This window comes from Salmo salar, chromosome 14 (assembly GCF_965601325.2).
Source record: "Salmo salar chromosome 14, fSalSal1, whole genome shotgun sequence".
Lineage (NCBI taxonomy): Eukaryota > Metazoa > Chordata > Actinopteri > Salmoniformes > Salmonidae > Salmo > Salmo salar.
The window spans coordinates 109251285-109278963 of NC_138304.1; the positions used below are offsets into that span (position 1 = coordinate 109251285).

General features: G+C 45.8%; 1 protein-coding gene across 5 annotated transcripts; it reads left to right on the forward strand.

Annotated features, from left to right (window-relative positions):
- Nucleotides 1-73: 73 nt before the first annotated feature.
- Nucleotides 74-26300, forward strand: seh1l (SEH1-like (S. cerevisiae)). Of its 5 annotated transcripts, none has more exons than XR_014380511.1 (10): nt 74-495; nt 658-708; nt 7594-7740; nt 15764-15975; nt 16415-16513; nt 19148-19288; nt 21287-21447; nt 24418-24559; nt 25106-25800; nt 25917-26300. XR_014380511.1 is itself a non-coding variant. In XM_014143262.3 (9 exons), exons 1-9 carry the CDS (start codon nt 385-387, stop codon nt 25131-25133), a joined length of 1092 nt encoding a protein of 363 aa, XP_013998737.1. In that variant the 5' UTR covers nt 74-384; the 3' UTR covers nt 25134-26300. The 5 variants fall into 5 exon arrangements, 1 of the variants encoding a protein (XP_013998737.1); XR_014380512.1 differs by having other exon boundaries at nt 25961-26300; XR_014380513.1 differs by having other exon boundaries at nt 26103-26300.
- The last annotated feature ends 1379 nt before the right edge of the window (nt 26301-27679 follow it).

Sequence of the window (27679 nt, forward strand, 5' to 3'; positions counted from 1 at the left end):
CTATTTATTTGGATGCATTTTTTACGTTATTGACTTTGTGGCTGTGGTAACTGGAGGAAACCGGTATCTTTCAAAAACAAAGATTTTTTATGTCATTCGAGATAATAAATGCTCACTTTAAGGCACATAGTGACTGCGGCCTGGTTTCGAGAGAATAATTAATTCATATAGTTTGGGACTATGATATAGTTTGCATCGGCACAATTGGGCAGTCAAATATTATGAAGATAGAGGTGGCGTATTTAAGCTAAAGCTTGGCAGTGAAACGACTTTTTTATAAAAATGGCGCCGACCAATGCAACCTGTCCCATAGTATAGTAAACTCACATGTAACGTGGTTTATTTGTTGCTACATTTATCGAGCAGACTTTTCCCCAAACAGCAATGTTTGTCGCTCGAAGTATTGCAGCGGACCACAAGGATCTTATTCATGATGTTTCATATGATTTCCATGGCCGGAGAATGGCAACTTGCTCTAGTGACCAAAGTGTCAAGGTAAAGAAAGCTCTGAACTAGTTAGCCAGCTAACAACAACAAACCAATCATTTTGAATCCACTGATCTTACATTTACTTTCTAAGTACAAGCCAGCTAGTTAGTTCTTCTTGGCAAACCCATCTGTTTGAAATAACCCTGTCCCTTCTGTCCATCATTTAAGGTGTGGGACAAGAGTGACAACGGAGAGTGGAACTGCACAGCCAGTTGGAAGGTAATGTTTGTATTGCGTTTTACTGCCAGTTGGAAGGTAATGTTTCTATTGCCTTTCACTGCCAGTTGGAAGGTAATGTTTCTATTCCGTTTCACTGCCAGTTGGAAGGTAATGTTTCTATTCCGTTTTACTGCCAGTTGGAAGGTAATGTTTCTATTGCGTTTTACTGCCAGTTGGAAGGTAATGTTTCTATTGCGTTTTACTGCCAGTTGGAAGGTAATGTTTCTATTGTCTTTCACTGCCAGTTGGAAGGTAATGTTTCTATTCCGTTTTACTGCCAGTTGGAAGGTAATGTTTCTATTCCGTTTCACTGCCAGTTGGAAGGTAATGTTTCTATTGCCTTTTACTGCCAGTTGGAAGGTAATGTTTCTATTGTCTTTCACTGCCAGTTGGAAGGTAATGTTTCTATTCCGTTTTACTGCCAGTTGGAAGGTAATGTTTCTATTGCCTTTTACTGCCAGTTGGAAGGTAATGTTTATATTGTCTTTCACTGCCAGTTGGAAGGTAATGTTTCTATTGTCTTTCACTGCCAGTTGGAAGGTAATGTTTCTATTGTCTTCCACTGCCAGTTGGAAGGTAATGTTTCTATTGTCTTTCACTGCCAGTTGGAAGGTAATGTTTCTATTGTCTTTCACTGCCAGTTGGAAGGTAATGTTTCTATTGCCGTTTCACTGCCAGTTGGAAGGTAATGTTTCTATTCCGTTTTACTGCCAGTTGGAAGGTAATGTTTCTATTCCGTTTTACTGCCAGTTGGAAGGTAATGTTTCTATTCCGTTTCACTGCCAGTTGGAAGGTAATGTTTCTATTGTCTTTTACTGCCAGTTGGAAGGTAATGTTTCTATTCCGTTTCACTGCCAGTTGGAAGGTAATGTTTCTATTGTCTTTTACTGCCAGTTGGAAGGTAATGTTTCTATTGTCTTTCACTGCCAGTTGGAAGGTAATGTTTCTATTGTCTTTTACTGCCAGTTGGAAGGTAATGTTTCTATTGTCTTTTACTGCCAGTTGGAAGGTAATGTTTCTATTCCGTTTCACTGCCAGTTGGAAGGTAATGTTTCTATTGTCTTTCACTGCCAGTTGGAAGGTAATGTTTCTATTCCGTTTCACTGCCAGTTGGAAGGTAATGTTTCTATTGTCTTTCACTGCCAGTTGGAAGGTAATGTTTCTATTGTCTTTCACTGCCAGTTGGAAGGTAATGTTTCTATTGTCTTTCACTGCCAGTTGGAAGGTAATGTTTCTATTGTCTTTCACTGCCAGTTGGAAGGTAATGTTTCTATTGTCTTTCACTGCCAGTTGGAAGGTAATGTTTCTATTGTCTTTCACTGCCAGTTGGAAGGTAATGTTTCTATTCCGTTTCACTGCCAGTTGGAAGGTAATGTTTCTATTGTCTTTTACTGCCAGTTGGAAGGTAGCTAGCTAAGGCTTCTGTGCATTTTCAGTTTATCAGTATGACCATCACAATTAGACTAGGGATGCACCAATATGACATTTTGGCCGATACCGATATTTTACTTGCCAAAAAACCGATACCGATAATCAATTAAAACAATGTGCAGCCTTTTAAGCATTCTAGTACAGTTAAATAGTTGAAATACACACAGTGACCAAAAAGTTATTTTGTTAGGCATTTATGCATGTCCCCATTACCAGTAAAATCAAAACCCATTTCTTTCACTTATTTGCTGTACTGTTTCGTCGTTCATTTGTTTAATTCTCAACCAGGATTTCATCATACGTGTCAAGCAGTGAAGTTTCAGCTCTGTCTGTCTGTGGCTTCTTCTGTCGTGTGTCCTCTTCCCCGGTGCGCACTGTCACTGTGTCCGTTTCCATCTTGTCCAGCTGTGTCTGTAACATTTCATGTAAACCCTGTTTCTTGTCTGCACCAAAGTAGCAGTCCTTGTACCTAGCATCGAGCATGGTGGCGACCCAGTAAAGAGGCTCAGAGAGAATGACACCGAATTGCTTGTTTACAGCCTCTAGTAGAGTACTTTTCCAAGTTTTAACCCCACGGTCTGTGTCAGCAGTTTTGTTGAGCAGAGGGTATCGCGTCTGCTGCAGACGCAGTTCATCAGCTTATTTCTCCAGTCAGTTGTTCGAATGGAGCTAGGTGTGTGTTCATGTTTTCAATGAGAGTCCACTGGTTTGTCCAGGTAACTCCTAGTCGGCTGCGTAAACACCAAGCACTCGTTTTTGTTCCAGCAGGCTCTCCATGTAAAAAGTACTGTTCCATCTGGTGGAAACGTCTTGCTTAAGCCTTTTCGTTTTCACTCCAAGCTGCTCCTGTATTGCTTGCAGGCGGCTGTATGCTAGCTGTGAGTGTTTAAAATGATTTTCCTACCTGTTGCCACTGTCAGATATGCTGTGTTGGGCCAAAACATCTTCGTTCACAGCCAGTTGCAACGTGTGTGCCATGCATGGCAAACTGGCCACTCCGCATTGTTCCAAAGCCTTTGTCATGTTACGTGCATTATTACGTAGCACAGCGTGTACTTTGTTCTTGGAGATTTTCCAAGTTTCAAACATGTTCTCAAATGCCATTGAAAATGCCAGCAGCGGTATGAGAACCACCCCATTCTTGAGCATGCAATACGGCTTTCCTCAGTATGAAATCCTGGTCGACCCACTGTGCTGTCAGACTCAGCATGCTCATGGGACTGACATCGCTGGTCCAAATGTCAGTCGTGAAGCTAATAGCAGTGACGCCCATAGCAAGTAGCTCATGGATGTGCGTTTCAACAATCCTGTGTAACTCCGGTAGGGCAACATCTGAAAAATAGTGCCTACTTGGTAGTGTGTACTGGGGGCCCGAGGTGCTCGACCAGTCGGCGAAAGCCGACATCATCCACGACAGAGAACGGTTCATTGTCAAGGGTAATGAATTCCATTATCTTGGCGTTAATGGATTTTGCCTTAAAGTTGTCCTGCTGAAATTTTCTTACGCTTTCAAATGACTGCTCGACTTGAACTTGTTTAGTTGTTGGAAGTGTGCGCTTAGTTTATTCTGCTTTTGTTATAAGTAGTTGCTGAATGTCTGGGGGTGATGCGCTTTCAAATGAGTAATTTGGTTTGTGGTATAGAAAGATTTCACTTTCTCCCCTCCTGAAATAATAGCAGCACAAACATTGCCTATGGCCTTTTTGTTATCTTCCTTTGAAACTAACAAAATAGATCAATACAGCAGACATTGTGGGCTAGGTTAGGAATGCTGTGTTGCATGTGTAGCGTCATCTACCTACGTTATACAGGTAAGCATGTCAGCTTCCACATCGGTTTTGCACATCGGCGTTAAACTATACATAGAGCCGATACCGATTTTGTCATTGTTGGCTAATATCGGCCGATTCCGATATGCTTACCGACTATATTGTGCATCCCTAAATTGGACACATTTCACAAGAGACAAACGCAGTATAATTTTTCTGCTGAAGAAAAGTCATAACTAATTAGGCTACATAAAGAAGTAAGAGTCAAATATACATTGCCTTTTGTATTTCAATCAATTACAATTTTTGATTGTTGGCTGCTAGGGACTTCTCATACTTTGATTCACTTTTCTCTGTCTGCAGTGACCTAATTGTCCTGCACGGATGTGATCAACTGACTATGACAGAGGCTTGAATACTGCACTTGCACCAAAGATTTTTTATAACTTAACCAAGATAGACCACAGGTTGTTGTTTCCAATGGGACAAATGAGTCATGGTTGGCAGAGCCAAGCACTCGCTAGCAATATCCCATTGGCGCGTTCTAGTATGGATCTACATATTTCCGTTAGCGAACGCCTACTGTGAAGTGCGCGTTTACAATAACTCAATTTGCGTTTGTGCTCCTAAACAGCTTGCTTTAAAAAAACATGTAAAAAACTATTTTGCAAAGGGTAAAGTCTATAATACATAGTCCACTCTGTTTATAACAGATTATAGTTTTTTGAAACAGAACTTTATTGAGATCAAATGTTTAATTGATGAGAATTTGCAGAATGTTGGCCAAAATCCACTGCCTGCCAGTGGGCTTCCTCTCACTACCATATTTGGCAGTGAGTGGAACCGCCAACTGGATGCTTCACGTTTATACATCCTGTGAAATATGTCTCATTGTACTATCTGTGCTAGCACCACCATGTTTGTATTCTTCAATGTTGCTAGAATTACCTAATGTATGCTACAGGAAGGCAACAGGCCTCGGCCTAACTATCCCTTTTTGATTGGATCCATTTGGGCAGTGTGCGAATTACGCAATGACATCCGGGGGGGTCTCTATTTATGAATTTGATAATAGACGTCATTTAAATAAAAAATATTACCTTTTTAAAGTGGCATGAACACAGCCAGTCATGATATTTTCATCTGATTGTCAAATAAATCACTTCAAAAAGTAGGCTACCTGTGCGTGTTCGTCCACTCCAACATTCCATCATCCAAACTGCTTGTATAGCCAGCCTACTCACGCCATTTGAAGAATGGAAATAGACATCTCTTACAAAACACCAAAAAGTGTGCCCAATGACATTCAGCCATTGATTAGGCCTACATTAATTGATGTCTTGCAGACAAATTGATGTCTTTTGTAGCCTGGAAAGTCCATAATTCATGAGTTAATGCTTAGTCTTCACATATCGTGACATAAAACACTACCTTTCTTCCCTTACATTTATCACAGTGTTATGTCATTATTAAGCTTTTAACAATTTACTTGAACTTTGAAATAAACATACTTAAACCCTGTACGAATCACGGATCTGCACTATGTAACAGTGTAACTATGCGTAATAGAGGTCGACCGGTTAATCGGAATGGCCGATTTAATTAGGGGCGATTTCAAGTTTCCATAACAATCGGTAATCTGCATTTTTGGACACCGATTATGTCCGATTGCATTGCACTCCATGAGGAGACTGCGTGGCAGGCTGACTACCTGTTATGCGAGTGTAGCAAGGAGCCATGGTAAGTTGCTAGCTAACATTAAACTTATCATATATAAAAACAATGAATCTTAACATAATCGCTAGTTAACTACACATGGTTGATGATATTACTAGTTTATCTAGCTTGTCCTGCGTTGCATATAATCGATGCGGTGCCTGTTAATTTGTCCTTGAATCACAGCCTACTTCACCAAACGGGTGATTTAACAAGCTGTCGTTGCACCAATGTACCGAACCATAAACATCAATGCCTTTCTTAAAATCAACACACAAGTATATATTTTTAAACCTGCATGTTTAGTTAATATTGCCTGCTAACATTAATTTCTTTTAGCTAGGGAAAATGTGTCACTTCTCTTGTGTTCTGTGTAAGCAGAGTCAGGGTATATGCAGCAGTTTGGGCCGCCTGGCTCGTTGCGAACTATGTGAAGACCATTTGTTCCTAACAAAGACCGTAATTAATTTGCCAGAATTGTACATAATTATGACATAACATTGAAGGTTGTGTAATGTAACAGCAATATTTAGACTTAGGGATGCCACCCGTTAGATAAAATACGTAATGGTTCCGTATTTCACTGAAAGAATAAACGTTTTGTTTCCGGATTTGACCATATTAATGACCTAAGGCTCGTATTTCTGTGTGTTATTATAATTAAGTCTATGATTTGATATTTGATAGAGCAGTCTGACTGAGCGGTGGTCGGCAGCAGCAGGCTACTAAGCATTCATTCAAACAGCACTTTCCTGCATTTGCCAGCAGCTCTTCGCTGTGCTTCAAGCATTGCGCTGTTTATGACTTCAAGCCTATCAACTCCCGAGATTAGGCTGGCAATACTAAAGTACCTATTAGAACATCCAATAGTCAAAGGTATATGAAATACAAATGGTATAGAGAAATAGTCCTATAATTCCTATAATAACTACAACCTAAAACTTCTTACCTGGGAATATTGAAGACTCATGTTAAAAGGAACCACCAGCTTTCATATGTTCTCATGTTCTGAGCAAGGAACTTCAACATCAGCTTTTTTACATGGCACATATTACACTTTTACTTTCTTCTCCAACACTGTTTTTTCATTATTTAAACCAAATTCAACATGTTTCATTATTTATTTGATACTAAATTGATTTTATTGATGTATTATATTAAGTTAAAATGTGTTCATTCAGTATTGTTGTAATTGTGTGTGTGTATATGTATGTGTGTGTGTGTATGTATGTATGTATGTATGTGTATATATATATATATATATATATATATGTATATATGTATGTATATATATATATATATATGTATATATATATATGTATATATGTATATATATATATATATGTATATATGTGTATGTATATGTATATATGTGTATGTATATATGTGTATATTTCTCTCATCTTTTCCCCAAAAATTGTAAAATCGTCCGATTGATCGGTATCGGCTTTTTTTGGTCCTCCAATAATCGGTATAGGCGCTGAAAAATCAGAATCGGTCGACCTCTACTGCGTAACATTTCATTATGTTTCAGCGTGAAAAGTTCTCAAGGGCACACAAATCCAAAATAATGTAGGCCTATGCCATTGCAAAATCGAATGCTTCTAACTGAATTTTAACCTCATCTGAGAGTCACGGCCTACTGTCCTTAACGTATACTAGTTGGATGGATTGGCTGTGCATTAGTGTCTAACGGTAGGCTAGCTGTCTAGTGTCCCGTGTGGCTCAGTTGGTAGAGCATGGTGTTTGCAACGCCAGGGTTGTGGGCCAGTACGGGGGAAAAATAATTTACAATTTTTTTTTTAAATGAAATGTATGCATTCACTACTGTAAGTCGCTCTGGATAAGAGCGTCTGCTAACTGACTAAAATGTAATGTAAAAATGTAAAGACATGTTTTGTTGTATGTTTAAAGCGGAGGTGGTGGAGGCAGGGCTGTTGATGACGTCTTCTTTATTCTCTCTGTCCAGACCCATAGTGGATCAGTATGGAGGGTGACCTGGGCCCATCCAGAGTTTGGTCAGGTGCTGGCCTCCTGCTCCTTCGACAGGACCGCTGCTGTGTGGGAGGAGATCGTTGGGGAGTCCAATGACAAACAGAGAGGACTCAGTCACTGGGTGAGAATTGAGAAGGAAAGAGCCAGTTAGAGGACAAGTTTACCCAAAATCCAGAAACTCCCAAGTGATTTAGTTTTCCCCCTCTTTTTATTATTTTATTTTATCTTTATTTAACCAGGTAGGCTAGTTGAGAACAAGTCCTTTATTTAACCAGGTAGGCCAGTTGAGAACTAGTCCTTTATTTAACCAGGTAGGCCAGTTGAGAACAAGTCCTTTATTTAACCAGGTAGGCCAGTTGAGAGCAAGTTCTCATTTACAACTGCGACCTGGCCAAGATGAAGCAAAGCAGTGCGATTTAAAACAACACAGAGTTACACATGGAATAAACAAATGTATAGTCAATAACACAATAGAAAAATCTATATACACTGTATGCACATGTAGTAAGATTAGGGAGGTAAGGCAATGAATGGGCCGTGGAGGCGAAGTAATTACAATTTACGATTAACTCTGGAGTGATAGATGTGCAAATGGAGATACTGGTGTGCAAAGAGCTAAATAAATAGATAACAGTATGGGGATGAGGTAGTTGGGTGGGCTATTTACAGATGGGCTATGTACAGTGATCGGTAAGTTGCTCTGACAGCTGATGCTTAAAGCTAGTGAGGGAGATATGAGTCTCCAACTTCAGTGATTTTTGCAATTCGTTCCAGTCATTGGCAGCAGAGAACTGGAAGGAAAGGCGGCCAAAGGGGGAATTGGCTTTGGGGGTGACCAGTGAAATATACCTGCTGCAGTGCATGCTACGGGTGGGTGCTGCTATGGTGACCAGTGAGCTGAGATAGCAAAAGACTTATAGATGACCTGGAGCCAGTGGGTTTGGTGACGAATATGAAGCGAGGGCCAGCCAACGAGAGCATACAGGTCGCAGTGGTGTGTGTATTTGGGGCTTTGGTGATAAAACGGATGGCACTGTGATAGACTGCATCCAATTTGCTGAGTAGAGTGTTGGAGGCTATTTTGTAAATGACATCGCCGAAGTCAAGGATCGGTAGGATGGTCAGTTTTACGAGGGTATGTTTGGCAGCATGAGTGAAGGATGCTTTTTTGCGAAATAGGAAGCAGATTCTAGATTTAATTTTGGATTGGAGATGTTTAATGTGAGTCTGGAAGGAGAGTTTACAGTCTAACCAGACACCTAGCTATTTGTAGTTGTCCACATATTCTAAGTCAGAACCGTCCAGAGTAGAGATGCTGGACGGGCGGGCAGGTGCTGGTAGCGATTGGTTGAAGAGCATGCATTTAGTTTTACTTGCATTTAAGAGCAGTTGGAGGCCACGGAAGGAGAGTTGTATGGCTTTGAAGCTCGTCTGGAGGTTAGTTAACACAGTGTCCAAAGAAGGGCCAAAAGTATACAGAATGGTGTCGTCTGCGTAGAGGTGGATCAGAGAATCACCAGCAGCAAGAGCGACATCATTGATGTATACAGAGAATAGAGTCGGCCCCAGAATTGAACCCTGTGGCACCCCCATAGAGACTGCCAGAGGTCCGGACAACCGGCCCTCCGATTTGACACACTGAACTCTGCCTGAGAAATAGTTGGTGAACCAGGCGAGGCAGTCATTTGAGAAACCAAGGCTGTTTAGTCTGCCGATGAGGATGTGGTGATTGACAGAGTCGAAAGCCTTGGCCAGGTCGATGAATACGGCTGCACAGTATTGTCTTTTATTAATGGCGGTTATGATATCGTTTAGGACCTTGAGCGTGGCTGAGGTACACCCATGACCAGCTCAGAAACCAGATTGCATAGCGGAGAAGGTACGGTGGGATTCTAAATTGTCGGTGATCTGTTTTGTTAACTTGGCTTTCGAAGACCTTAGAAAGGCAGGGTAGGATAGATATAGGTCTGTAGCAGTTTGGGTCTAGAGTGTCTCCCCCTTTGAAGAGGGGGATGACCGTGGCAGCTTTCCAGTCTTTGGGGATCTCAGACGATACGAAAGAGAGGTTGAACAGGCTAGTAATAGGGGTTGCAACAATTGCGGCTGATAATTTTAGAAGGAGAGGGTCCAGATTGTCTAGCCCTGCTGATTTTAGGGGTCCAGATTTTGCCGCTCTTTCAGAACATCAGCTATCTGGATTTGGGTGAAGGAGAAATGGGGAGGCTTGGGCAAGTTGCTGTGGGGGGTGCAGGGCTGTTGACCAGGGTACTGGTGGCCAGGTGGAAAGCATGGCACAGACCTGGATAGTAGGACAGAACTCTGCAGGCTATCTCTGCAGTAGATTGCAACTCTGCCCCCTTTGGCAGTTCTATCTTGTCAGAAAATGTTATAGTTAGGGATGGGAATTTCAGGGTTTTTGTGGCCTTCCAAAGCCAGGATTCAGACACGGCTAGGACATCCGGGTTGGCAGAGTGTGCTAAAGCAGTGAATATAAGAAACTTAGGGAGGAGGCTTCTAATGTTAACATGCATGAAACCAAGGCTTTTACAGTTACAGAAGTCAACAAATGAGAGCACCTGGGGAATGGGAGTGGAGCTAGGCACTGCAGGTCCTGGATTAGCTCCACATCACCAGAGGAGGAGGAGGAGTAGGATAAGGGTACGGCTAAAGGCTATAAGAACTGGTCTGGTACGTTCGGAACAGAGAGTAAAAGGAGCAGGTTTCTGGGCGCGGTAGAATAGATTCAAGGCGTAATGTACAGACAAAGGGTATGGTAGGATGTGAATACAGTGGAGGTAAACCTATGCATTGAGTGACGATGAGAGAGGTATTGTCTCTAGAGACATCAATTAAACCAGGTGAGGTCACCGCATGTGTGGGAGGTGGGACAAGAGGCTTAGCTGAGGCATATTGAGCAGGGCTGGAGGCTCTACAGTGAAATAAGACAATAATCACTAACCAAAACAGCAATGGACAAGGCATATTGACATTAGGGAGAGGCATGTGCAGCCGAGTGATCATTGGGTCCAGTGAGTAGCTGGACACGGCGATTCAGACAGATAGCGGGCCGGGACTAGCAGAAGGGATGTCGCGACGGAAGAAGTCTGTTGTAGCCCCTTCGTGTGGTTACGTCGGCAGACCAGTCGTGATGGATCAGCAGGGGTCCGTGTAGTAAAAGGATCCAGGCCAATTGGCAAAATAGGTAAAGTAGCTAAACCTAACGCCTGACTTTGTGGATAATAATCAATGTGTTCACAAGCAAACTAGCTGCTCCTCTGCATCATCATTATGCTCCTCCATCTCGAAGAATTGTAGTCACATCAAATCAAAGTTTATTTGTCACGTGCGCCGAATACAACTTACAGTGAAATGCTGAATACAACAGGTTGTAGACATTACAGTGAAATTCTTACTTACAGGCTCTAACCAATAGTGCAAAAAAAGGTATTAGGCGAACAATAGGTAGGTAAAGAAATAAAAACAACAGTAAAAAGACAGGTTATAAAAGTAGCGAGGTTAGTCAGGCTGATTTTGAGGTAGTGTGTAGATTTGGTTAAAGTGACTATGCATATATGATGAACAGAGACTAGCAGTAGCATAAAAGAGGGGTTGGTGGGTGGTGGGACACAATGCAGATAGCCCGGTTAGCCAATGTGCGGGAGCACTGGTTGGTCGGCCCAATGGAGGTAGTATGCACATGAATGTATAGTTAAAGTGACTATGCATATATGATAAACAGAGACTAGCAGCAGCAGCATAAAAGAGGGGTTGGGGGGCACACAATGCAAGTAGTCTGGGTAGCCATTTCATTACCTGTTCAGGAGTCTTATGGCTTGGGGGTAAAAACTGTTGAGAAGCCTTTTTGTCCTAGACTTGGCACTCCGGTACCGCTTGCCATGTGGTAGTAGAGAGAACAGTCTAGGACTGGGGTGGCTGGGGTCTTTGACAATTGTTAGGGCCTTCCTCTGACACCGCCTGGTGTAGAGGTCCTGGATGGCAGGCAGCTTGGCCCCAGTGATGTACTGGGCTGTACACACTACCCTCTGTAGTGCCTTACAGTCGGAGGCCGAGCAGTTGCCATACCAGGCAGTGATGCAACCAGTCAGGATCCTCGATGTTGCAGCTGTAGAACCTTTTGAGGATCTGGGGACCCATGCCAAATCTTTTTAGTTTCCTGAGGGGGAATAGGCTTTGTCGTGCCCTCTTCATGTCTTGGTGTGTTTGAGTGCAGTTCGCAGCGTTTGAGTGCAGTTGCCACAACTGCAGCACCAGTTTGTGTTGATCCTGGGAATGGGTTGTGGCTGTGGACCAGCCTACTGCTGCAGAACCGGTCTGTGTTGATCCTGGTTGGGGTTTTAGTCTGTGTTGATCCTGGTTGGGGTTTTAGTCTGTGTTGATCCTGGTTGGGGTTTTAGTCTGTGTTGATCCTGGTTGGGGTTTTAGTCTGTGTTGATCCTGGTTGGGGTTTTAGTCTGTGTTGATCCTGGTTGGGGTTTTAGTCTGTGTTGATCCTGGTTGGGGTTTTAGTCTGTGTTGATCCTGGTTGGGGTTTTAGTCTGTGTTGATCCTGGTTGGGGTTTTAGTCTGTGTTGATCCTGGTTGGGGTTTTAGTCTGTGTTGATCCTGGTTGGGGTTTTAGTCTGTGTTGATCCTGGTTGGGGTTTTAGTCTGTGTTGATCCTGGTTGGGGTTTTAGTCCGTGTTGATCCTGGTTGGGGTTTTAGTCCGTGTTGATCCTGGTTGGGGTTTTAGTCCGTGTTGATCCTGGTTGGGGTTTTAGTCTGTGTTGATCCTGGGAATGGGTTGTGGCTGTGGACCAGCCTACTGCTGCAGCACCGGTCTGTGTTGATCCTGGTTGGGGTTTTAGTCTGTGTTGATCCTGGTTGGGGTTTTAGTCCGTGTTGATCCTGGTTGGGGTTTTAGTCCGTGTTGATCCTGGTTGGGGTTTTAGTCTGTGTTGATCCTGGTTGGGGTTTTAGTCTGTGTTGATCCTGGTTGGGGTTTTAGTCCGTGTTGATCCTGGTTGGGGTTTTAGTCCGTGTTGATCCTGGTTGGGGTTTTAGTCTGTGTTGATCCTGGGAATGGGTTGTGGCTGTGGACCAGCCTACTGCTGCAGCACCGGTCTGTGTTGATCCTGGTTGGGGTTTTAGTCTGTGTTGATCCTGGGAATGGGTTGTGGCTGTGGACCAGCCTACTGCTGCAGCACCGGTCTGTGTTGATCCTGGTTGGGGTTTTAGTCTGTGTTGATCCTGGGAATGGGTTGTGGCTGTGGACCAGCCTACTGCTGCAGCACCGGTCTGTGTTGATCCTGGTTGGGGTTTTAGTCTGTGTTGATCCTGGGAATGGGTTGTGGCTGTGGACCAGCCTACTGCTGCAGCACCGGTCTGTGTTGATCCTGGTTGGGGTGGCTTGAGCGGCCATCTGAAGCTCAATTTGCCTAAATTTGCCTCGTCCGAATATTCAGGCTCAAATGAATACGGTTGGTCGCCCCTCCAGTACTTTCTTCTTCACTCACTAGTATTTAGTCAAACTTATTTGTAGGTTGTTGTTAACTTACTATAACTAATGTGTAACGCTGTCTTCACTGATCCGCCAGAATCAACATCTGTGAATAAGGGCATAAGGTGCTGATTCTATGAAGCAGGGATTCCCCCCGAGGCTGTTGTTACCCAATACATTTACATTTGACATTTTAGTCATTTAGCAGACGCTCTTATCCAGAGCGACTTACAGTAGTGAATACATACATTTCATTTTCATTTCATGCATTTAAAAAAAAAATTTTTTTTACTGCTGTGGCAGTTGGCTACATAAAATAATCACATGTTTTAGGTGGAGAAGTACACATTTCCTGACTCAAAACCGATAGTACTTTTGACAAAAATAGCTCATTCGGCCGTACCCTTTAAATAAAACAACAAATTTGTCCACACTTCAGGGATTTCTGAATCATGAATTCACTGGCAACGGAGCAGAGCGAGGCCTGCATCCAGCAAGAGCAGCTGTTTTTGCAGCTGTTTCAGTACAGCACCACAGGGGGAGAGGGAAAACTCCACTGAACTCGTTTCAATGTATGGAACCACTTAAGAGTTTCTGGATTTTGGGTCAACTTCTCCTTTAACAGAGAGGACTCAGTCACTGGGTGGAAGGTAGTCTAGATCAGTTAGTAGAGAGGACTCAGTCCCTGGGTGGAAGGTAGTCTAGATCAGTTAATAGAGAGGACTCAGTCCCTGGGTGGAAGGTAGTCTAGATCAGTTAGTAGAGAGGGCTGAGTCACTGGGTGGAAGGTAGTCTAGATCAGTTAGTAGAGAGGGCTGAGTCACTGGGTGGAAGGTAGTCTAGATCAGTTAGTAGAGAGGGCTGAGTCACTGGGTGGAAGGTAGCCTAGATCAGTTAGTAGAGAGGACTGAGTCCCTGGGTGGAAGGTAGTCTAGATCAGTTAGTAGAGAGGGCTGAGTCACTGGGTGGAAGGTAGTCTAGATGAGTTAGTAGAGAGGGCTGAGTCACTGGGTGGAAGGTAGCCTAGATCAGTTAGTAGAGAGGGCTGAGTCACTGGGTGGAAGGTAGCCTAGATCAGTTAGTAGAGAGGGCTGAGTCACTGGGTGGAAGGTAGTCTAGATCAGTTAGTAGAGAGGGCTGAGTCACTGGGTGGAAGGTAGTCTAGATCAGTTAGTAGAGAGGGCTGAGTCACTGGGTGGAAGGTAGTCTAGATCAGTTAGTAGAGAGGACTCAGTCCCTGGGTGGAAGGTAGTCTAGATCAGTTAGTAGAGAGGGCTGAGTCACTGGGTGGAAGGTAGCCTAGATCAGTTAGTAGAGAGGACTGAGTCCCTGGGTGGAAGGTAGTCTAGATCAGTTAGTAGAGAGGGCTGAGTCACTGGGTGGAAGGTAGTCTAGATCAGTTAGTAGAGAGGGCTGAGTCACTGGGTGGAAGGTAGCCTAGATCAGTTAGTAGAGAGGACTGAGTCCCTGGGTGGAAGGTAGTCTAGATCAGTTAGTAGGAGGGCTGAGTCACTGGGTGGAAGGTAGTCTAGATCAGTTAGTAGAGAGGGCTGAGTCACTGGGTGGAAGGTAGTCTAGATCAGTTAGTAGAGAGGGCTGAGTCACTGGGTGGAAGGTAGTCTAGATCAGTTAGTAGAGAGGGCTGAGTCACTGGGTGGAAGGTAGTCTAGATCAGTTAGTAGAGAGGGCTGAGTCACTGGGTGGAAGGTAGTCTAGATCAGTTAGTAGAGAGGGCTGAGTCACTGGGTGGAAGGTAGTCTAGATCAGTTAGTAGAGAGGGCTGAGTCACTGGGTGGAAGGTAGCCTAGATCAGTTAGTAGAGAGGACTGAGTCCCTGGGTGGAAGGTAGTCTAGATCAGTTAGTAGAGAGGGCTGAGTCACTGGGTGGAAGGTAGTCTAGATCAGTTAGTAGAGAGGGCTGAGTCACTGGGTGGAAGGTAGCCTAGATCAGTTAGTAGAGAGGGCTGAGTCACTGGGTGGAAGGTAGTCTAGATCAGTTAGTAGAGAGGGCTGAGTCACTGGGTGGAAGGTAGTCTAGATCAGTTAGTAGAGAGGGCTGAGTCACTGGGTGGAAGGTAGTCTAGATCAGTTAGTAGAGAGGGCTGAGTCACTGGGTGGAAGGTAGTCTAGATCAGTTAGTAGAGAGGGCTGAGTCACTGGGTGGAAGGTAGTCTAGATCAGTTAGTAGAGAGGGCTGAGTCACTGGGTGGAAGGTAGTCTAGATCAGTTAGTAGAGAGGGCTGAGTCACTGGGTGGAAGGTAGTCTAGATCAGTTAGTAGAGAGGGCTGAGTCACTGGGTGGAAGGTAGTCTAGATCAGTTAGTAGAGAGGGCTGAGTCACTGGGTGGAAGGTAGCCTAGATCAGTTAGTAGAGAGGACTGAGTCCCTGGGTGGAAGGTAGTCTAGATCAGTTAGTAGAGAGGGCTGAGTCACACAGTAACCGGGTGAGAGCTGTGGAGAAGGGGAGAGTCTAGCTCGGTGAACAGAGAGGACTCAGTAACCGGGTGAGAGGTAGAGTCTAGATCAGTTAGAGACAACCCAGCCCAGAGTGTCGACTGGCCCGGCCCCGGGGGACATCTAACCCTTACCCAGCCCTCCTGTCCCTCTCCCTGTGCGTCTCCCCCTCACACTCCTATCTCTTTCCAGATCAAGAGGACGACTCTGGTGGACAGCAGGACGTCGGTGACGGACGTGAAGTTCGCTCCTAAACACATGGGTCTGATGCTGACCACGTGCTCGGCGGACGGGGTTGTGAGGATCTACGAGGCTCCGGATGTGATGAACCTCAGCCAGTGGTCCCTGCAGCACGAGATCTCCTGTAAACTCCGCTGCTCCTGTATCTCCTGGAGCCCCTCCAGGTTCGGTCCTCCTATGGTGCCACATGATCATTTAGCAAACCATACTCAGATTTATCAGAACAAACTTGCATTCAACACATAGGTATGTTTGAGATATGTAGGCGGTACCGATCCAACAGACCCATTGTCTCTCTGTGTACACCTGTGTGGAAATGAGGACAGTAATGAGTGGTCTGAGCGTAGAACATTGTTCTGACCACTAGGTGGCGGTCAACACCACAGTGGTTCTGTTTCTTGTTGCTATGTTAAGAAGCAGGAAGGAGTGGAAACTCCCAGGCTCCATTGTGGCTGCATGTTGAAACACAAAAGTGCTTGAGCCAATCATCAGGGGCGACGTTAGTTTGTAGAGTATAACTGTGTGGCTGCATGTTGAAACACAAGGAAGAGACAAACCTGCTATGCCTGGAACATCATCATCCTCCTATGGTTGTGCTTGCAGCTCCCGTGCCCACGCCCCCATGATAGCAGTGGGCTCTGATGACAGCAACTCATCATACAGCGGGAAAGTTCACATCTATGAATACATTGAAAACACAAGGTTTGTATCATGGTAGCACCACCTCTCCTCATCTCGTTTGACACGTCTGTGCCTTACCTAATGGCATTGCTATCTAACAGCTACCTACACCTTGCCCTGAAGCATGGCTGGAGACCTAGGCTGTGTCCCAAATGTCACCTAGTTTCCCTATGGACCCTGGTCAAATAGGGTGCCATTTGGTACTCCACTATAGGGGCCATGTCTCAAACAACCCGGGACTCCACTATAGGAGCCATGTCTCAGGGCAAACACCCCGGGGCTCCACTATAGGGGCCATGTCTCAAACAACCCGGGACTCCACTATAGGAGCCATGTCTCAAACAACCCGGGACTCCACTATAGGAGCCATGTCTCAGGACAAACAACCCGGGACTCCACTATAGGAGCCATGTCTCAGGACAAACAACCCGGGACTCCACTATAGGAGCCATGTCTCAGGGCAAACAACCCGGGACTCCACTATAGGAGCCATGTCTCAGGGCAAACAACCCGGGACTCCACTATAGGAGCCATGTCTCAAACAACCCGGGACTCCACTATAGCAGCCATGTCTCAGGACAAACAACCCGGGACTCCACTATAGGAGCCATGTCTCAGGACAAACAACCCGGGACTCCACTATAGGGGCCATGTCTCAAACAACCCGGGACTCCACTATAGGAGCCATGTCTCGGGGCAAACAACCCGGGACTCCACTATAGGGGCCATGTCTCAAACAACCCGGGACTCCACTATAGGAGCCATGTCTCAAACAACCCGGGACTCCACTATAGGGGCCATGTCTCAAACAACCCGGGACTCCACTATAGGGGCCATGTCTCAAACAACCCGGGACTCCACTATAGGAGCCATGTCTCAAACAACCCGGGACTCCACTATAGGGGCCATGTCTCAGGGCAAACAACCCGGGACTCCACTATAGGAGCCATGTCTCAAACAACCCGGGACTCCACTATAGGAGCCATGTCTCAGGACAAACAACCCGGGACTCCACTATAGGAGCCATGTCTCAGGACAAACAACCCGGGACTCCACTATAGGAGCCATGTCTCAGGGCAAACAACCCGGGACTCCACTATAGGAGCCATGTCTCAGGGCAAACAACCCGGGACTCCACTATAGGGGCCATGTCTCAAACAACCCGGGACTCCACTATAGGAGCCATGTCTCAAACAACCCGGGACTCCACTATAGGAGCCATGTCTCAGGGCAAACAACCCGGGACTCCACTATAGGGGCCATGTCTCAAACAACCCGGGACTCCACTATAGGGGCCATGTCTCAAACAACCCGGGACTCCACTATAGGGGCCATGTCTCAAACAACCCGGGACTCCACTATAGGGGCCATGTCTCAAACAACCCGGGACTCCACTATAGGGGCCATGTCTCAAACAACCCAGGACTCCACTATAGGGGCCATGTCTTAAACAACCCGGGACTCCACTATAGGAGCCATGTCTCAAACAACCCGGGACTCCACTATAGGGGCCATGTCTCAGGACAAACAACCCGGGACTCCACTATAGGAGCCATGTCTCAAACAACCCGGGACTCCACTATAGGGGCCATGTCTCAGGGCAAACAACCCGGGACTCCACTATAGGGGCCATGTCTCAAACAACCCGGGACTCCACTATAGGGGCCATGTCTCAGGGCAAACAACCCGGGACTCCACTATAGGGGCCATGTCTCAAACAACCCGGGACTCCACTATAGGGGCCATGTCTCAGGGCAAACAACCCGGGACTCCACGATAGGGGCCATGTCTCAAACAACCCGGGACTCCACTATAGGAGCCATGTCTCAGGACAAACAACCCGGGACTCCACTATAGGAGCCATATCTCAGGACAAACAACCCGGGACTCCACTATAGGAGCCATGTCTCAAACAACCCGGGACTCCACTATAGGGGCCATGTCTCAGGGCAAACAACCCGGGACTCCACTATAGGGGCCATGTCTCAGGACAAACAACCCGGGACTCCACTATAGGGGCCATGTCTCAGGGCAAACAACCCGGGACTCCACTATAGGAGCCATGTCTCAAACAACCCGGGACTCCACTATAGGAGCCATGTCTCAAACAACCCGGGACTCCACTATAGGGGCCATGTCTCAAACAACCCGGGACTCCACTATAGGGGCCATGTCTCAGGACAAACAACCCGGGACTCCACTATAGGGGCCATGTCTCAAACAACCCGGGACTCCACTATAGGGGCCATGTCTCAGGGCAAACAACCCGGGACTCCACTATAGGGGCCATGTCTCAAACAACCCGGGACTCCACTATAGGAGCCATGTCTCAAACAACCTGGGACTCCACTATAGGAGCCATATCTCAGGACAAACAACCCGGGGACTCCACTATAGGAGCCATGTCTCAGGACAAACAACCCGGGACTCCACTATAGGAGCCATGTCTCAAACAACCCGGGACTCCACTATAGGAGCCATGTCTCAGGACAAACAACCCGGGACTCCACTATAGGGGCCATGTCTCAGGACAAACTGCCACTATGTTGTGATTGAATGCATGGAGTCTGAATGGCTTCTTCCAATGGTCTGTTGTTGTAGAAGGGAAGTATATGAATCCCATGTTTTATTGATTATTATAATAATTTTTATCAGGAAGTATGCTAAGGCAGAACATCTGATGACGGTTACCGATCCAGTCCATGACATTGCCTTTGCTCCCAACTTGGGACGCTCTTTTCACGTGCTCGCCATCGCCACCAAAGACCTACGCATCTTCAAGCTGATACCAATGAGGTGAGTTTATTTGTTTAGAGGACATGCAGTAGTAATATCTCTTCTGAGACAGGATTCACAACCAGCCAGGTCACAGTGGAGCATCATCATGCTGGTTAGTGTTTGCAGTGCAAGTCATTTCCAGGCTGACTCGGTGTGACTTCTTAACTGATGTTTCTGAAGTGGCCATTGTATCTCTTATCACTGACTTACCCCTAAACAAATATCCGTCTTGATTGTCTGATGTCCCGATCACGTCCCTGTTTCTACAGGAGAGAGGTCACAGCATCCTGCTGGTCTCTGTGTTTCTACAGGAGAGAGGTCACAGCATCCTGCTGTTCTCTGTATTTCTACAGGAGAGAGGTCACAGCATCCTGCTGGTCTCTGTGTTTCTACAGGAGAGAGGTCACAGCATCCTGCTGGTCTCTGTGTTTCTACAGGAGAGAGGTCACAGCATCCTGCTGGTCTCTGTGTTTCTACAGGAGAGAGGTCACAGCATCCTGCTGGTCTCTGTGTTTCTACAGGAGAGAGGTCACAGCATCCTGCTGGTCTCTGTGTTTCTACAGGAGAGAGGTCACAGCATCCTGCTGTTCTCTGTGTTTCTACAGGAGAGAGGTCACAGCATCCTGCTGGTCTCTGTGTTTCTACAGGAGAGAGGTCACAGCATCCTGCTGGTCTCTGTGTTTCTACAGGAGAGAGGTCACAGCATCCTGCTGGTCTCTGTGTTTCTACAGGAGAGAGGTCACAGCATCCTGCTGGTCTCTGTGTTTCTACAGGAGAGAGGTCACAGCATCCTGCTGGTCTCTGTGTTTCTACAGGAGAGAGGTCACAGCATCCTGCTGGTCTCTGTGTTTCTACAGGAGAGAGGTCACAGCATCCTGCTGGTCTCTGTGTTTCTACAGGAGAGAGGTCACAGCATCCTGCTGGTCTCTGTATTTCTACAGGAGAGAGGTCACAGCATCCTGCTGGTCTCTGTATTTCTACAGGAGAGAGGTCACAGCATCCTGCTGGTCTCTGTGTTTCTACAGGAGAGAGGTCACAGCATCCTGCTGGTCTCTGTGTTTCTACAGGAGAGAGGTCACAGCATCCTGCTGGTCTCTGTATTTCTACAGGAGAGAGGTCACAGCATCCTGCTGGTCTCTGTGTTTCTACAGGAGAGAGGTCACAGCATCCTGCTGGTCTCTGTGTTTCTACAGGAGAGCGGTCACAGCATCCTGCTGGTCTCTGTGTTTCTACAGGAGAGAGGTCACAGCATCCTGCTGGTCTCTGTGTTTCTACAGGAGAGAGGTCACAGCATCCTGCTGGTCTCTGTGTTTCTACAGGAGAGAGGTCACAGCATCCTGCTGGTCTCTGTATTTCTACAGGAGAGAGGTCACAGCATCCTGCTGGTCTCTGTGTTTCTACAGGAGAGAGGTCACAGCATCCTGCTGGTCTCTGTGTTTCTACAGGAGAGAGGTCACAGCATCCTGCTGGTCCCACTAAGCTGCATGTTCAGATCATGGCCCAGAGGTCACCGCTATCCTGCTGGCCCTCTCCTGCTGGTCCCACTAGGAGCTGCAGGTCACAGCATCCTGGCCCAGGTCTACCCTGTCCTCTAACCCGAGCCTGCTGGTCCCAGCTAACCTGCAGGTTCAGATCCTGGCCCAGTTTCTACCGGCGAGCGCTCTACAGCCCGGTCCTGCTGGTCCCACTAAGCTGCAGGATCAGATCTTGGCCCAGTTTTACCCTATCCTCTAACCCTATCCTGCTTGTCCCACTAAGCTGCAGGTTCAGATCCTGGCCCAGTTTTACCCTATCCTCTAACCCTATCCTGCTTGTCCCACTAAGCTGCAGGTTCAGATCCTGGCCCAGTTTTACCCTATCCTCTAACCCTATCCTGCTTGTCCCACTAAGCTGCAGGTTCAGATCCTGGCCCAGTTTTACCCTATCCTCTAACCCTATCCTGCTTGTCCCACTAAGCTGCAGGTTCAGATCTTGGCCCAGTTTTACCCTATCCTGCTGGTCTCTGTGTTTCTACAGGAGGGAGGTCACAGCGGGGTCGTCTGGTCCCACTAAGCTGCAGGTTCAGATCGTGGCCCAGTTTGACAACCACAACTCCCAGGTGTGGAGAGTCTCCTGGAACATCAGCAGCACCCTGCTGGCCTCCTCGGGGGATGATGGCTGTGTCAGGCTCTGGAAAGGTAGAGTGTATATACCTGGTGTTAGTGTAGACCTGGTGTTAGTGTAGACCTGGTGTTAGTGTAGACCTGGTGTTAGTACAGACCTGGTGTTAGTGTAGACCTGGTGTTAGTATAGACCTGGTGTTAGTACAGAGCTAGTGTAGACCTGGTGTTAGTACAGAGCTAGTGTAGACCTGGTATTAGTATAGACCTGGTGTTAGTACAGAGCTAGTATAGACCTGGTGTTAGTACAGAGCTAGTATAGACCTGGTGTTAGTACAGAGCTAGTGTAGACCTGGTATTGGTACAGAGCTAGTGTAGACCTGGTATTGGTACAGAGCTAGTGTAGATCTGGTGTTAGTACAGAGCTAGTGTAGATCTGGTGTTGGTACAGAGCTAGTGTAGACCTGGTATTGGTACAGAGCTAGTGTAGACCTGGTATTGGTACAGAGCTAGTGTAGATCTGGTGTTAGTACAGAGCTAGTATACATCTGGTGTTAGTACAGAGCTAGTGTAGATCTGGTGTTAGTACAGAGCTAGTGTAGACCTGGTATTGGTACAGAGCTAGTGTAGACCTGGTATTGGTACAGAGCTAGTGTAGATCTGGTATTAGTACAGAGCTAGTATACATCTGGTGTTAGTACAGAGCTAGTGTAGATCTGGTGTTAGTACAGAGCTAGTGTAGACCTGGTATTGGTACAGAGCTAGTGTAGACCTGGTATTGGTACAGAGCTAGTGTAGACCTGGTATTGGTACAGAGCTAGTGTAGATCTGGTATTGGTACAGAGCTAGTGTAGACCTGGTATTGGTACAGAGCTAGTGTAGATCTGGTATTGGTACAGAGCTAGTGTAGACCTGGTATTGGTACAGAGCTAGTGTAGATCTGGTATTGGTACAGAGCTAGTGTAGATCTGGTATTGGTACAGAGCTAGTGTAGATCTGGTATTGGTACAGAGCTAGTGTAGATCTGGTATTGGTACAGAGCTAGTGTAGATCTGGTATTGGTACAGAGCTAGTGTAGACCTGGTGTAGACCTGGTGTTAGTGTAGACCTGGTGTAGACCTGGTGTTGGTGTAGACCTGGTGTTGGTGTAGACCTGGTGTAGACCTGGTGTAGACCTGGTGTAGACCTGGTGTTGGTGTAGACCTGGTGTGCCTGGTGTAGACCTGGTGTAGACCTGGTGTTAGTGTTAAATGTTTTCACAGTTTCAGCCCCCCTCAGGTTCTCTATTAGGCTGTTCCACAGGCTGGGGGCATAACAACTAAAGGCTGCCTCCATGCCTCTTGGTCCTAGGTCCTGGCCACTCACAGGCATCCAGTGCAGAGACCATTAGAACACCAAACGTGTTTACTTATTTTTTTCTTTAAGCTATGGCTTTTTTTCTGGCCACTCTTCCGTAAAGCCCAGCTCTGTGGAGTGTACGGCTTAAAGTGGTCCTATGGACAGATACTCCAATCTCCGCTGTGGAGCTTTGCAGCTCCTTCAGGATTATCTTGGGTCTCTTTGTTGCCTCTCTGATTAATGCCCTCCTTGCCTGGTCTGTGAGTTTTGGTGGGCGGCCCTCTCTTGGCAGGTTTGTTATGGTGCCATATTCTTTCCATTTTTGAATAATGGATTTAATGGTGCTCCGTGGGATGTTCAAAGTTTCTGATATTGTTTTTATAACCCAACCCTGATCTGTACTTCTCCACAACTTTGTCCCTGACCTGTTTGGAGAGCTCCTTGGTCTTATTTAGGGGCTTCATAGCAATGGGGGTGAAGACATATGCACACACCACTTTTCTTTTTTTTTAATCTTCACGAATTTGGACTATTTTGTTTGTCCAATACAGGAAATCCAAATAAATAAATGAAAAACATTTAAATTACAGGTTGTAATGCAACAAATAGGAAAAATGCCAGGGGATGAATACTTTATATACGTAGTAGTGTACAGTTGAAGTCTGAAGTTTACAAACACTTATGTTGGAGTCATTAAACCTCGTTTTTCAACCACTTCACAAATTTCTTGTTAACAAACTATAGTTTTGGCAAGTCGGTTAGGACATCTACTTTGTGCATGACACAAAAATTTTCCAACAATTGTTTACAGACAGATTATTTCACTTATAATTCACTGTATCACAATTCCACTGGGTCAGAAGTTTACATACATTAAGTTGACTGTGCCTTTAAACAGCTTGGAAAATTCCAGAAAATGACATCATGGCTTTAGAAGCTTCTGATAGGCTAATTGACACCATTTGAGTCAATTGGAGGTGTACCTGTGGATATATTTCAAGGCCTTCCTTCAAACTCGGTGCCTCTTTGCTTGACATCATGGGAAAATCTAAAGAAATCAGCCAAGACCTCAGAATAAAAATTGTAGACCTCCACAAGTCTGGTTCTTCCTTGGGAGCAATTTCCAAACGCCTGAAGGTACCACGTTCATCTGTACAAACAATAGTACGCAAGTATAAACACCATGGGACTACGCAGCCGTCATACCGCTTGTTCTTTGGTGCGAAAAGTGCAGATCAATCCCAGAACAGCAAAGGACCTTGTGAAGATGCTGGAGGAAACAGGTACAAAAGTATCTATATCCACAGTAAAACGAGTCCTATATCAACATAACCTGAAAGGCCGCTCAGCAAGGAAGAAGCCACTGCTCCAAAACCGCCATAAAAAAGCCAGACTACGGTTTGCAACTGCACATGGGGACAAAGATCGTACTTTTTGGAGAAATGTCCTCTGGTCTAACGAAACAAAATTAGAACTGTCTTGTTGTGGGTTTGATTCCCAGGAACACCCATACATTAAGAAAAATGTATGCTCACATGACTAAGTTGCTTTGGATAAAAGCTTCTGCTAAATGGCATATATTATATAAGACAAAAAAAGTATACAGTAGGTGTGTCAAAGATGTCAGCCTTCCCATCCATCCTTTTGACTCTGCTCTCTCCTCTTTCTCCCTGTCCTTTGTCATCTCTGTGTCGATCTCTCTCTCCCCAGCCAACTACATGGATAACTGGAAGTGTACGGCCATCCTGAGAGGAGATGGTAGCCCAGTGGCTGGCTCTTCCAGTCAGGCTGCAGTCCCCAGTACAGCAGGGGGACCACAACACGCCCCGCTGCAAGCATCCTCCGCTGGAAGGTAGGGTCTGATTGGTTGATTGATTTGGAGAAGGCTGTTCCAGCCTGTGACAGCACATGCATTAAAATGCTGGAGGATAAAAACACAATAGAGCTGTGAGGGTTATTTCCATTGTGGTCCTCTAGGTTCATCCAAGCATGTTACACAATATTAACCAGTAATAAATTAATAATTTAATTTATATGAATGATCAGAGCATTCTAGGAAGTCCTTGAGGCTTTCCGAGAACTAACGTTTGCATTCTGTTTGATTTCCTCTGTTGTGAGTCATTTTGTATGGAGAGGAATGTACTGTGTATAGATGTAGAGCTATGATTTATGAAGGTCTAGTTTAGAAAATACACAACTGTTGAGTGTCTAATCATTAGTTTCGTCAGTTCTTTGACTATAGACACTCATTGTTTAAGTTGTAATTGACACGTTCAAGTAATACTTGGAATTTGTCTCTGTTAGTAAAATACCTATGAGTCAGAACATGATGTTCCAGTGTGAAACCATGTCTGGCTGATAGATGATTGGTTTGCTTTTCTTGTGTTTCCTTTAACAGAAAGAAAGCTCAGCTGATGCCTGGCTAACGGAGTGGCTTGATGATGCTGCTTGTTGCATGAACACACACACACACACACACACACACAGAGGAATGGAAAGAGAAGTCCCTCACCCTGCAGACCAACCTCCCAGAAACACCTCTGAACCCTTTTTTATACTAATCAAGAACCATACGGACTCCTAGATCAGGGTTCTAGATCAGGGTTCTAGATCAGGGTTCTAGATCAGGGTTCTAGAGTGGGTTTTATGTCAGTATTGACTTATGCTAGTGAATGAAGTATCCTGATGGTTTATCTGACTGGGTGGGGTTTATCTGACTGGGTGGGGTTTATGGGGCGTCTGATATTTTGCAGGAGAACTCCATGGGAGTATGGGTTATGGTTTAGGTATGGTGAGAGAGGGAGCCACTGGTGATATTGGGGTGGGCTCTAAGACATAATGGGTGGGTTTAGAGTAACTCTCCAAAAATGCCCTGGTTTTACAGAAATCCAGGTTGAAACAATTCTTGGAATTAGAGAATAAACAGGAAATCCCAGAACCTTTTTTTCCTTGAAAACCAGGGAACTTTTGGAAAGTTAGCAGAGTTTTGCAACCCTAAGTGGGTTCCAGTGAGTTCTAGGTAATATTATGGAGGGTTCTGCATAATGTAAATGACCCTGTGGATGAGGTGGTTCTGCCTGCCTGGTGGATGAGGTGGTTCTGCCTGCCTGGTGGATGAGGTGGTTCTGCCTGCCTGACTGGTGGATGAGGTGGTTCTGCCTGACTGACTGGTGGATGAGGTGGTTCTGCCTGACTGACTGGTGGATGAGGTGGTTCTGACTGGTGGATGAGGTGGTTCTGACTGGTGGATGAGGTGGTTCTGACTGGTGGATGAGGTGGTTCTGCCTGACTGACTGGTGGATGAGGTGGTTCTGCCTGACTGACTGGTGGATGAGGTGGTTCTGCCTGACTGACTGGTGGATGAGGTGGTTCTGCCTGACTGACTGGTGGATGAGGTGGTTCTGACTGGTGGATGAGGTGGTTCTGCCTGCCTGCCTGGTGGATGAGGTGGTTCTGACTGGTGGATGAGGTGCTTCTGACTGACTGGTGGATGAGAAGATGACATCTGAGACTAATGTTAAAATCTTTGGGGTGATGAATAATTTATGAAAAACAATTATTTCTGTATAATAAAGTTTGTTTAATCCAGTGTTTTCAGTCTCTTGGTGCATGGTGTTCAAGTGTAGACTGATGTTTCATACTCATTTGCATTTCATTTTTCATTCACCTATTCAATCAATCTTTTTCCAAGCGTCCAGAAGACGCTTGGCATTGCACATGGTGATCTTAGGCTGGTGTGCGGCTGCTCGGCCACGGAAACCCATTTAATGAAGCTCCCAAGGGAACAGTTCTTGTCCTGACGGTGGAACTTGGTTCTGAGCATTACTGACTATTTTTATGCTATACGCGCTTCAGCACTCCCGTTCTGAGCTCGTGTGGCCTACTTCACGGCTGAGCAATTGTTTCTCCTAGACATTTCCACTTCACAATAGAAGCGCTTACAGTTGACCGGGGCACCTCTAGCAAGGCAGGCATTTGACAAACTGACTGGTTGAAAAGGTGGCATCCTATGACAGTACCACATTGAAAGTCACTGAGCTCTTCAGTAAGGCCATTCTACAGTGGTGTAGAAATTCTAACCAAAAGGAAGAAGAGACTGCAGATTCTTCAAAACAACTTTTTATTGTAAGATTTGCAAATCTGGAGCTGGTGAACAGTCACTCAACAGTGCAGCGTTAAGAGCCCAACAAACAGAGTTGGGTCTCGGCTTTTACAACCTTTGTCTACGTGTCAGTTTAGCAGGTGTGTGAGATCATGATGGGAACATAGCGTACAAACAAGTGATAACGGCAGTTTTGTTACCTCTTTCTGATGATAAAATTGTCGCTGGTCAGGCTCCGTAGACGAGCACATCGTGCACCGCTCCCGAGCATACTACTCGCCAATGTCCAGTCTCGTGACAAGGTAGACAAAATCCGAGCAAGGGTAGCATTCCAGAGAGACATCCGAGACGTAACGTTCTTTGTTTCACGGAAACATGGCTCACTCGAGACACATGCTATCTAAGTCGGTACAGCCACCCGGTTTCTTCACGCATCGCGCCGACAGAAACGAGCATCTCTCTGGTAAGAAGAAGGGCGGGGGTGTATGCCTTATGATTAACGAGACGTGGTGTGATCATAACAACATACAGGAACTCAAGTCCATTTGTTCACCTGACTTAGAATTCCTCACTATCAAATGCCGACCGCATTATCTACCAAGAGAATTCTCTTCGATCATAATCAGTCGTGTATATTCCCCCCCAAAGCAGACACATCGACGCCCCTGAAAGAACTTCATTGGACTCTATGTAAACTGGAAACCACATATCCTGAGGCTGCATTTATTGAAGCTGGGGATTTTAACAAGGCTAATCTGAAAACAAGGCTCCCCAAATTCTATCAGCATATCGGTTGTGCTACCAGGGCTGGCAAACCCTAGACCACTGTTATTCTAACTTCCGCGACGCATATAAGGCCCTCCCCCGCCC